The sequence below is a fragment of the Danio rerio genome, chromosome 2 (assembly GCF_049306965.1).
Source record: "Danio rerio strain Tuebingen ecotype United States chromosome 2, GRCz12tu, whole genome shotgun sequence".
In the NCBI taxonomy this organism is placed as follows: domain Eukaryota; kingdom Metazoa; phylum Chordata; class Actinopteri; order Cypriniformes; family Danionidae; genus Danio; species Danio rerio.
The window spans coordinates 54,726,606-54,739,441 of NC_133177.1; the positions used below are offsets into that span (position 1 = coordinate 54,726,606).

At 45.0% G+C, this 12,836-nt stretch overlaps 1 protein-coding gene and 1 long non-coding RNA gene across 5 annotated transcripts in view; both read right to left on the reverse strand.

Annotated features, from left to right (window-relative positions):
- The window catches only part of pigrl3.10 (polymeric immunoglobulin receptor-like 3.10), a 36,384-nt gene that overhangs the window by 22,704 nt on the left and 844 nt on the right, over positions 1–12,836 (reverse strand). For all 3 annotated transcript variants that reach the window (XM_073911607.1, XM_073911603.1, NM_001306106.1), the window contains 1 exon segment: positions 12,314–12,628. In XM_073911607.1, coding sequence (XP_073767708.1) covers positions 12,314–12,628 — 315 coding nt within the window.
- On the reverse strand, positions 620–3,405 carry LOC141378940 (uncharacterized). Of its 2 annotated transcripts, XR_012394722.1 has the most exons (7): positions 3,361–3,405; positions 2,726–2,798; positions 1,712–1,769; positions 1,529–1,622; positions 1,248–1,405; positions 1,030–1,125; positions 620–855 (listed from the first exon to the last, which is right to left on the reverse strand). It is a non-coding gene; the product is annotated as an uncharacterized lncRNA (long non-coding RNA). The 2 variants fall into 2 exon arrangements; XR_012394721.1 differs by lacking the exon at positions 2,726–2,798.

Below are 12,836 nucleotides of genomic sequence, written 5' to 3' on the forward strand. Positions count from 1 at the left end.
AACTGTATATATATATATATATATATATATATATATATATATATATATATATATATATATATATATATATATATATATATCGTTGAAGTCAGAATTATTCGCCCCCATTTATTTTTTCCCCCAATTTCTGTTTAACGGAGAGCAGATATATATATATATATATATATATATATATATATATATATATATATATATATATATATATATATATATATATATATATTCAGTCTTGGTTGAACTATGATTCTGTCATTTACTTATTCCAAACCTGTTTGAGTTTCTTTCTTCTGTTGAACACTTAAAAGGTTATTTTTGACCAAAAAAAAAAAAAGCTGAGACCTGTAACCACCGATTTCCACAGTATTTGTTTTCCTATTAGAAAGTCAGTGGTTACAGGTTGTCAGCTTTACTTAACTTTTGTGTTCAACAGAAGCAAGAAATTCAAGCAGGTTTGGGACAAGTGAAGAGTTAGTAAATGACAGAATTTTACATTTGGACAAACTATCCCTATATATAATAAAATGCATACTTACCAATTAAAGTTAAATAAATGTTTTGAAGTTACTACCCCAGAGACAGTCTTTATTAAATAAAAAAAAGCTCTACATCAACTCATTCTTTAAGGTTTCCATGCTACGAGACTTTTTATTTTCCATCATCCATGCCAAGCAAAACTTTTTGCACAAGTTCAAAGTCCTTTACTATATATTATGTGAAGAGCATACATTAATCCATACAAGACAAGAAAGGTCTGGAAGTGTGCTGTGGGTGGTGTCCAATTCATTCTTCAGGACAACAGAGACCCTCAGTGAATGCAGGGCCAATAAAGCATCTTCAGTCAGCAGGATTATCAATCTAAAAATATAATTCAAGCATATTAATGTAAGGACAGTATCAAAATGACTGAGCCAATATTATATGATTCATCAACTATTCGTGATTACAAATATGTTATTAAGTAAAAGTTTTCAAAACTTTCATCTTTTCATTAAACATGCCTAATTGTGAAAAGAATGAATGAAGTCTTACCAGGGTGTTCCTAAAGAATCTTAAGTCACGCTCACGCAGCAAGACCAAAAGACCTCTGATAAGAGTAGTCCGTCATGAACTGACATCATGCAGTTCCTGGAAATCAAGTATAATAAATGATGAATAAATGATTTTAAATCAATTTTTTAAAACTTAAAAAAAAAAAAAAATTCAAATTATATTTTAATGTATACTTTAACACGTGACCCCAAACATACCTGCTCATCATAAACCTTTAAAAGATTAGCCAGGGTATCTGCTGTCTTGCCAGTTTTGGATGCTGTTTGCCTTGAAATTGTCATCAAATTAAATAGGTGGTGGTCCAGTTGTGCAAAGAATTTGTGGGGAAAATTCTCATTTGTAACATGTTGGTACTCTGCAAACAGCAAAAAGAAACAAGAGAGAATTTCATAAAACAAACCCACACCACAAAATATACAATTCTAGAAAAAATGTATTAATATTATTATTATGTTTCATTTACTTATCTATTTTTTACCTCAGATGAAAATCAGGTGTTGATCAGATGTTGAAAGCAGGATCTTCATGTTGTAAAATGAACTCAAGGTCTAGCTGAAGTTTCACTTTCCTTGCTGCAAAAGTATCATTGATAAATACACTGTAATATTTATTTTATCTGGATATGCCAGGCATAGTAGTACAAAATAAATATTTTACCCACCTTTCACATGCCTCCATTTAAGAACCTATCTGTAGTCAGCAACACCCGACCTTCAATTCTGTATGTACACAAAGTCACAGTGTCATTTAGCTGAGAGTGGAAGTAGTACAATTGCATGATGTCTAACGTTAACCTCCAAAACGGTTAGCAATAGAGCTGATTATCATGTTAGTTGCTTTGATTTGATGAACACAGATTTAATTTAAACAGTATTGAAATTTCTAAAACTGAATAGGACGACAAAGAAATTTAAGGCCTGATTTTAAAAGCTAGAAATAACAAAACTTACCCTATTGTCTAATGATGTAAAAATATATAGACTAAAATATTTATATTTTTAAGATATAAATATATTTTAAGCTACAAAATTTGCACATCAGAAAACTATGTCTTGTTTACCACGTCTTGAATATTTTGTTTTGTTATTATTTTATTTAATGACATAATTTTGTATTAATGTGTTATAGATATGCATACTTTGTTTTTTAGGCTGTTTATATTCTCTCCAGAGTAAACATTTTAAAAAATAGATTGAAAAAAAAAAACTTTTATCATACCTTTAAAATACATTTGACCTAAATGACATTTAAACTCATTTAACTGATCGCATTAATCAGGTAATCATTGATATGCAGAGATGTCGTCTTAAGCGCAAGGAAATATTAAGTGTTGATCAGTGCTGGTGATTGAGGTAAAGTTAGTTTTATATTTACACATTCAGACTTTCTCCTTAATAATATAATTTCAGAAAGGTAATTTTTGCATATTCTTAATGGTGAAATCATATTAGCAGCCAATGACTTTCAAAGTACAACATTGTTCGGTCAAAAAAAATAGTGCATTTAGTGTAATGTTGTTTTCATGTCATACTTGCATGTGATTTCAGAACGAATAGACAAAGAACCATGGTAAACAATTTATGGAGCGAGTCACAAGTTGTTACTAAATGAATGTATGAATATAAAACCAACTTTACCTCAATGTGGTAGTGTAAAATGAAGCTCTGCTCTGTACCTGCTCAGGTGAGGAGCGCAGCTTAAATGTTCTCCGTCAGGCTATCCTCATACATGGATCAGCAAGCAACAAGCTGCGTGTGACAGAGTTAAGTTTTGAGATTACGTTTTTGCGCGTCATCAGAAAATACCGTTAAGTGTTTAGGCGGAGATCATTTGAGTTATGATTAACGTTATGTTTCTTGCGCCTTTCGTTTCCGAAGTGCCTACAGATCGCGAAGATAATACCACATTCACACACTGGATGGAGTTCAGCGCAGCGCCATGACATGCGGTTGTGAGAGCGCGCGTCTCCATGACAACTTCAGCACAGGCTGAGAAAAGGCATACTCGCGCCAAGATTTATTTTTTTTTTTAAAAATGTAATCTGCCGATTTTAAATATTTTTGTCTTTATCACACTCTGTTAAAATTCAGAGTTAACACATTATAACTAACGCTAACGTTGCACTGACTCTAACTTTTTAAACAGCAATGTTAACGTTAGTTAGCAACAAGTGAGGCTAAACATGTTTTCTGTAATGTACGACATGTAAACACACCCTGATTAACTCTACATTACATTGAACTGTTACTGTGATTATATTAATTAAAACATACATTTAATATTTCTTGGATTTGTAAATATTTTACTTACTGTAGTGTGAAGCGAGGCCGATCCGCCATCTTGAAAAAAACGAATGAAGCATGAGCACGTACGTGAACCTGGATGACGTCAGACGCAAAATCACTGGGCTGACAGATTTTGAGTTAATGAAACTTAAAAGAGACATTTTGTATAAATTAAACCCAGCAGAATTGTTCACCTTACTTGAAAGATTAAATTTTTTCAAACTCAAAAATAAGAAAAAGTTCTAAATACTCATCAAGGTTAATTAAGATAAACGAATTTTAATGATTTAAGTTAATAGAACTCAATTCAATTAATTAGTTACAGCATTAGGGTTTACAGTGCAGCAACACATCACACAACAACACAACATCTCACTATCAAGTCTTCAGTTTGTGAACAGACTATGATGACATGAGCAGATGAGAGGTTTGAAGCACACGTGTCAAACTGCACCCACGAAACAAGTGTTATTTTAATTGTGAAAATGTTTTTGATTTATTTATTTGTATTATTTTAGCATTTTTATTTTTAATTCTTTATAAATCACATAAAAATCTTTATTCCCTAACAACAATTTTCTGACAACAAAAACAGCATTCCCTAATTGTTCGTTCTGCACAATCACATTTCTATTTCAATACTATTTTTACCATGTTCAGGTTCTGTGTTTCTCTTTTATTAACGCTCACCCTGGTGCTCCAATTGTATTACAGCGCCATGAATAGGACAACAACAAAACTACACACATAAACTCTGCGGACCCGGTACCGGGTCCGTTACGTCATCGACTTTCGCTTTCAGATTTAAAGGGCTAGCATTGCACTAGACCGCCGTAAGTGGTGTCGTTTGAAAGTGTAGAATCTATATTTTATGCACATATACATCACTTTGGTTTTTATTTTACTGTATAAAAGTTATTTACACTTAAATACACAGTAATTTGGATACCCCAGCTAGATATTTTACATTGGTTCATTTTCATATTTTTTTATATGACACATGTACAAGTTATAGCTCAAATGAAAGCTCTTGCCAGTGCTCATGCAGTTCTAGCATTCTTTTTACTGAATTTTATTCATATGCCAAACAGTTGTTGAATGAATTGTGGTGTTTCCATGGCGCAGAAATGTAAACAATACATTTATGATCACTAAGCAGCCCCAGATAGCACAGACAGCTGTCATCTCTTACCTTATGCTGTGCGCTTCAGGGCCATTTTCCTCTGTTTTTGAGGTGATGTGCATAAGTAATCCTTTTATATGTCTGATGTGGTCCAAACACAGTGAATTATGTTTGATCAAACAAAAGAATAGTGAAATATGTAAACAAGGATCAGTCCCTGTGGCTTGTACAGCACCTCTCATCATTTGGAATGTAATAACTTTTGCATAGATTATGGTAGAGACCTTTTTCTTTTTTCACACTTCACTGTGAAAATTACGTCATCGTTGTCACAGGCATTAATAAACAAGCGAGAGCCATCGAGTGCAAACAGTGCGCCTTGCGTGATGAGATCCTGGTTGAAATTCATAGTTGAAATTGTTGATATTTGCCTATTGCTCTCTTGTGCGTATTAAGCAGTGCGTAAGCGAGGCGCAACTCTGTTTCAGAGTTTAGACCGGGTTAGTTTTGGTCTAATGAAAAATTTATTATAGTTTCTCAAAATAGCGATGCGCCAGTCGTGCGCCTCAGAACGCCTTCCTTTTAGACCAGAACGCCTATGGGCGCACAATTCAGCGCTAATGCATTTGCTATTTAAACAGCGTAGCGCAACGCCTCAAAACGACTCTTGCGTCAAGCTAGGGCCCATAATGTTACTAAGCAGAAAAGAGGTACACTATAAAGCTCTGATACAGATATTGCTCATATTTTGGGTGTAAGAGGTAAAAATCACCAACAAATGACACCACACATACAGTAGATGAAAAATCACACCAATTTATTGTGGATACTCGTGTTTTTGTTTACTGTACAATTAAAATCCACATATAATATTTTTTTTTGTCATTTACCAAAATATAGCAAAACTGTATTCATGTAAACTACACTCTAAAACAGGGGAGTCAAACTCAAATTAAGTCAAAGGTTTGTTTGTTCTGCTATTGTTTTATTTTGTAGCAAAACTAAACTGGTTAATTTTCTTAAGGATAATTTGGATTTAAGATTAAAGATGAGAAAAATATTACAGAAGGATGCATCTTCTTCTAAAATGCTTATGTGTCACCTTCATCCTCCATTTAGTCATGAGTTAGCTCGTTCGAGGTTACAGAAGTAACCCTTCGTTCCCCGAGGAGGGGAACGGAAGTGCCATAGAGTGGATTGATTGAAATCCACGAAATGGGAGGATTCGGATCAGAAGCCACTTGTCTGGAGAGTATTGAACGGGCCAATGAATGAAATTAATTGGCAGCGTAAGCTTGCGCAGGTGTGCGGCATAGGCAATTATCCCAGCATATAAGCGCACCTGAAGCCAGCAGACACTATCCTTTTAAGCTGAAGAGACTTTCAAACAGCTAAGGGACAGTCATTATGGCGACGGAGTATGGCACTTCCGTTCCCCTCCTCGGGGAACGAAGGGTTACTTCTGTAACCTCGAACGTTCCCCTTCGGTTGGGGAACTTCAGTGCCATAGAGTGGATTGATTGAAATCCACGAAATGGGAGAAGTATGGAAAGCGCCACAATGACTGCACCTTACCAACGCCCCCGATGAGGGGATAGTCAAGCAAGCGTGACGCACCCACATCATGGGAGGCGCGGTCCTCCAACGTGTCCCTGGCCCTAATTTATCCTACTTCAACAGAAGTTTTACGGATTTAGATATATTTTTTGGGAAGTCGTGAGCATCTAGATAATTCTAGGAAATACGACAGTACGTTGGGAAGCGTGCAATCCCGATAGGGAGGATGCTGCGGAGGCCATCCGTTACCCAAGGGGGGGGGTAGATGGCAGAATTTACATATGGACTAGCCCTAAAAAAGGGGGAGTACGCATAGCAAAAGAGTGGTTAGCGGAGAGGGAAGACACGGGTCCGCCCAGGGGGGGGGACTTAACCGTGGCGAAATAAGCATATGGGATCGCCTAGTGGGGATCACGCATAGCAGGCACCTATACCCAAAACACGGGCTGACCAGCGGGTAGACCTACAACGTAGTGGGCCAGCAAGTGACTCCTCCGCTGAGTCAGTGCTGGGGGCCACGGAGGAATCTGCAGGGCTCACCTGACGGGGAACTTTACTGACAGATAAAAAGGCGCACGTACCTCCGTGTTAGGGAGAATGGCGCAGCAAGCGTGTTTCAACACCCTACCAAGTTGTTTCCTCAATCACCAAAGGGTTACCTAATACCCTTGAGGAAACCGGCTCCACTCGCAGATTGTAAAACCTTGCAAATGTGTTGGGTGTCGCCCAGCCCACAGCTCTACAGATGTCTGTTAGAGAGGCGCCGTGTGCACGCGCCCAAGAGGATGCAACGCTCTGAGAGGAGTGTGCACGTACTCCCGGGGGACACGGCTGACCTCGACTCGAATAAGCGAGTGAAATGGCATCCACAATCCAGTGGGATAATCTTTGTTTCGATACTTTGTACGGTCCACATAAATGCGCAGAGCGCGAACTGGACAAAGTAAACAAAGGGCTGGGTCTGCCTCCTCCGGGGGCAGCGCTTGCAGGTTCACTACCTGATCTCTAAAGGGGGTGGTAGGAACCTTGGGCACATAACCGGGGCGGGGTATCAGGATGACGTGAGAGTAATCCGGCCCGAATTCCAGGCACGAGTCACTGACTGAAAATGCCTCCAGGTCCCCGACCCTCTTGATGGAGGCCAACGCAACCAGCAGAGCTGTCTTCAGGGACAGAAATCTTAGAGATACTGATTCGAGTGGCTCAAAGGTATCGGATCGCAAACTCGTGAGAACGAGGGCGAGATCCCAAGAGGGCATGAGAGGGGGGCGAGATGGATTAATTCGCCTAGCACCCCTAAGGAACTGGATGACGAGGTTATGCTTTCCCACGGTGCCGCCAGCTACCGCGCTATGATAAGCGGAGATGGCGGCCACGTAAACCTTGAGAGTGGAGGGCGACAGCCTGCTGTCCAACTTCTCTTGAAGGAAAGAGAGCACAACACTAATCTGGCAATTTCGGGGGTATTCTCTGCGAGAGACACACCACTCAGTGAATAGACTCCACTTCAGGGCGTAGGCGCGCCTCGTGGAGGGGGCTCTAGCCTAAGTGATGGTATCAACCACCGCGGGCGGCAGGTTACCTAAGTCTTCCTCGCGTCTATGGACCACACGTGGAGGTTCCAGAGATCGGTACGAGGGTGCCAGACGGTGCCTTGTCCCTGAGAAAGTAGGTCCTCTCTCAAAGGGATCTGCCAAGGGAGGGCCGTCGCGAGGAGTGAGAGCTCTGATATCCAGGTTCGGTTAAGCCAGAGGGGCGCAACTAACAAAACCTGCTCCTCGTCCTCCTTGACCTTGCACATTAACTGCGCGATCAGGCTCACTGGGGGAAACGCATACTTGCGTATGCCCCGGGGCCAGCTGTGGGCCAGTGCATCCGTGCCGAGAGAGCCCTCGGTCAGGGAATAAAACAACTGGCAATGAGCGTTCTCGGGGGAAGCAAACAGATCGATCTGGGCCTCCCCGAATCGCGCCCATATCAGCTAGACAGACTCGGGGTGGAGTCTCCATTCTCCAGAGTGAATCTGCTGCCGTGAGAGCACATCGGCTGCACGGTTGAGCATACCTGGGATGTGAATGGCGTGCAGCGACTTCAGCCGCGGGTGACTCCAGAGGAGCAGACGGCGGGCGAGCTGAGACATGCGGCGAGAGCGCATACCCCCCATGCGGTTGATATAAGCCGCCGCCGCCGTACTGTCCGTCCTGACCAGCACGTGTTGCTGCCCCAGCGCCGGAGAAAAACGGCGGAGAGCAAGGAACACTGCCAACAGCTCTAGGCGATTGATGTGCCAATGCAGCTGGGCACCTACCCACAGGCCCGCAGCTGCATGCCCGCGACACACGGCTCCCCAGCCTTTGCTGGAAGCATCTGTCGAAACAACAACATGACTGGACGCCTGTCCCAGAGGCACACCGGCCTGCAGGAACGAGGGGTCGTTCCAGGGGCTGAGGGTGCGGCGACACAGCACAGTAACAGAGACTCGGTGTGTGCCCGCATGCCATGCGCGTCTCGGAACTCGATCTTGAAGCCAGTGCTGAAGTGGTCTCATATGGAGCAATCCGAGCGGCGTGACAGCCGCAGCGGAAGCCATATGCTCCAGGAGCCTCTGAAAATATTTCAGTGGGACCACTAACTTGCTGTCGAGCTCCCTCAGACAGTTCAGCTCTCCGGAGAGGTGCGCTACCATGGTGACCGAGTCCAGCTCCATCCCAAGAAAAGAGATCCTCTGCACCGGGGTGAGTTTGCTCTTTTCCCAGTTGACCTGCAACCCCAGTAGGCGGAGATGCCGGAGCACCTCGTCTCTGTGCGCAGTCAATTGCTCCCGAGAGTGGGCTAAAATCAGCCAGTCGTCGAGATAATTGAGTACGCTGATGCCCGCAAGCCGCAGAGGCGCTAGGGCACCCTCCGCGAGTTTGGTGAAGACCCGCGGAGACAGAGAGAGCCCGAAGGGGAGGACCTTGTACTGCCATGCTCGACCTTCGAACGCAAACCGCAGAAACTGACGGTGGCGTGGAAGAATGGAGACATGAAAATACGCGTCCTTCAGGTCTATGGCTGCAAACCAATCCTGAGGACGAACGCATCGGAGGATGCTTCTCTGCGTAAGCATTCTAAACGACAGCTTGTGAAGGCAGCGATTCAAAACGCGCAGATCTAGGATTGGCCGTGACCCACCGCTCTTTTTGGGTACGATGAAGTACGGGCTGTAAAACCCGCTCTCCATCTCGGCTGGAGGTACCGGCTCGATTGCATCCTTCGCCAGGAGGGCAGCAATCTCCTCTCGCAAGACAGGGGCGGACAGGGGATTGACCCTGGTGAAATACACGCCCGTAAACCTGGGAGGCCGTTTGGAGAACTGTAGTTCGTAGCCGAGTCTGATCGTGCGTATGAGCCACCGCTAGGGGCTGGCCCGCGCTAACCAGGCAGGCAGAGCCCTCAATCGATGACGTCATCGCAGCAATCGTTGACGTAACCGCGGAGGGGCAGCGAGGAGCGGGTGTGCTGATCCGGGGAGCGCGAGGGTCCCACAGAAGAGCTGGAGGAGAGCGTTTCGCTCTGGCTCCGCACCCTTTCTCCTGAGAGGGGGCTTGGGGGCTGGGAGAAGGGAGACCGTCCCCCCAGCGCCTGAGAGCCGCTGGCGGAGCATGCAAGCCCTGCGAGCTGAGAGGCAGCGCGTCCCAGACTGGCGGGGCTTGAGCTGTCACATCCGGGGAAGGGAGAAAATGCTCTTTGATCGAAACTTTGGTGGCACTGAAAAGTACCGTTGGATTTTGGGCCCCGCCCTCCAGCGGGGAAAGAGCAAGTCTCCTCTTCTCCGGATGGCCTGTCTCAGGGACGCTTCACGGTCCGTTTACCGGACTTAGTGGCGCCCTGGGCAGGAGGGGCTACCGGCTTTCGGCGTGCTCGACGCGTTCGCTTCGCCGGAGGCGGGGGCGGGGCATCGGCCGTTGGTGGGCGCCCTCGGCGAGGAGCAGCGGAGGTGGATGGCTCGGCCGGGGATGGAGCGGGCTTACGGCCCCGCCGATAGATGACTTTGCCCATCGCATCCGACTGCTCGCTCACCGCCTTGAACTCCTGGGTGAGTTCACCGACGGTGTCGCCGAACAGGCCAGCCTGGGATATGGGCGCGTCAAGAAAGCGAACTTTGTCGACATCGCGCATATCTGCCAGGTTTAGCCAGAGGTGGCGTTCCTGGACCACAAGTGAGGACATCGTCCTCCCCAGTGCGCAGGCGGCTGACTTAGTGGTCTGGAGAGCATAGTCGGTCGCCGTACGCAGCTCGTGTAACAAGCCTGGGTTAGACCCACCCTCGTGCAGCTCGGCTAGCGCCTGCGCTTGGTAGCGCTGGTAGGTGGCCATCGCATGCAAGGCGGAAGCTGCCTGGCCTGCAGCCTTGTAAGCTCTAGCTCCGAGGGAGGCAGAAAACTTACAGGCTTTGGATGGGAGACGGGGCGGACCACGCAAAGCGTGGGCGCCACGCGGACAAAGATTGACCGCAATGGCGCGCTCCACCTGCGGGATCGCCTCATACCCCCTGGCAGCTCCACCATCCAGGGTGGTGAGGGCGGAGGCGGACGCAGCGCGGGCAGAGAAAGGTGCCCTCCAGGACTGCGTGAGCCTACTGTGCACTTCCGGGAAGAAGGGGACGAGAGGCTTCGAAGGCTTCGCCTTCTGATCCTCTACGTAACACCCATCTAGTCGGTCCGGCCGCGGGGCTGGGGGATAAACCATCTCCAACCCGACGGCCGAAGCAGCCCGAGAAAGCACGGCCAACATGTCCGCTTCGGGATCCGTTTTGACGGCGCTCGCTTGCCCAGAGGGGGCGAGCGGGTCCGGATCATCGTCGGACAATGAAAGCCCACCCTCCGATGCCGCGGAGGACATCTGATCTCCGGTGTCAGCGAGCGTGAGAGCTACCATCTGATTAGACGGATCACTCCCAGTACCCGAAGCTTGGATGGAGCGCTTGGAGGAGCGAGAGGCCCGCAAGCCCGTGGGCGGCGGATTGTCTCTCGCTGAAGCCCTCAGATCTGCCCGAGCGCCCGCTGCAGAGCAGGAGGCAACTGGGGTGGCTCGCTCTCTTACGAAAGCTAACCGCGATCTCAACTGCGCAACGGTCATGGCATCGCAGTGACGACATGAACCGCCCCCGAGCACCACATTAACATGCTGGACCCCCAAACATGTAATGCAGTGATCGTGTCCATCATCCGGAGCCAGGAAACCCCCGCAACCAGAAACGCACAGTCGGAGCGCCATCCTGAAAAGGACGTGCTGCACGACTGTGTTGCTCTTTTAGGAAGTTTGCAACAATACGCACTGCTCTTGGAGGACCGGACCCAAAGGGACGCCAGGCAAGGGAGATACCCAGCTTGACCGTCTGCCGCTGCGTGGACTCGCTCTGGACCGGGATGCAATCGTTCTCTCGAAATGGCTGTAGATCAGCAGGAGGAACCCTCATAAGCTTGATCAGAAAAGGCTCTGAAGCGAAAAGAATAGCGTCTGCTGGCGCCAGGCGTGCTTATATACTCAGTTGATTGCATATGCCGCACACCTGCGCAGACTTGCGCTGCCAATTCATTCTTAATTGGCCCGTTCAATACTCTTTCAGACGAGTAGCTTCTGAACCGAACCTCCCATACGTGGATTTTAACATCAAATCCACTTATAGTGCTGGAGTTCCCCCCGAAGGGGAACTAAAAAATCATTATATAAGAAAAATTTATTTTTTCACAATTAGTTATTAATCAAATTTATCACAAATGACAACAAATGTTAAATTCCTGAATAATTCATGATTAATATAGTTTTGTAGGAGTTTTGTTGGCAGATGATTGTGTTGTGCTTCTGCAAAGCAATGTAAAATAAGAAGCATAATTAATTAAATGGCTACATGTGTGTTGGGGAAAAATATAAGTATAGAAATATTGTAAATATATGAATGATTAGCTTGATTTAGTAAATCACTCACTAATACACACCTGCAAGTGTGTTGCAGCCAGAATGAATAACTCAATACAGTAATTACATTTTAAGAGTGGCAAATTCATAAAGTAATAGGCTAATGTCAAAGCATGTAAAGTGATGTTACACCCTATTCAAATCATTTTCATTTCATATAACTCCGACAACCAAAGTATTTGGATGCGTTTGATTCTTTTTGAATAGTTAAAAACTTTAAACTTACATTTCTGTCTTAGGTGTAGTTGTTGGAGTAGTTGTCAATACTAAAGATTAGAGTAAAGAGCAGCAAGGGCATTTTAGGACAGTAATAGCATTACACTTTTTGTGATCTTACCTTTGGGTTCAGGTTTAGTGACAGTGAGTCGAACAGGAACCTGCAGATCTCCAACAGAGCAGAAATACCATCCAGAATCAGAGAGTCTCAGTCCGGCCATCAGCACAGTGAAGGAGCTTTTACCATCATCACTGATCTGCACTGATGAATTCTGGGATGTACCAGTATTCTTTTTTGGGTATAAACACTTCTGATCTTTATATTTGCACCACTGTTTCTCTTTAGCCTTATATCCTGAACTGTAGAAACACTGGACACTGACATTACCACCCTCATGTCCAGATACACTGCTGCTCTTCACAGACACATCAGGAGCTGAAAACAGTCAAGATGACAATACAACTTTTTACTGAACAGAAATACACAGCTGTAAATACACTGCCACTCAAACACTGGTTCAGAGCATGTTAGCGGTGAGTGTGTTTCATCTATATTTATTTTAGAACTCAGACAATATAATCATCACAGATACACAAGACTGCTACATTAATCAGAGCATCCAGAGCCAGGAACACATCCCACA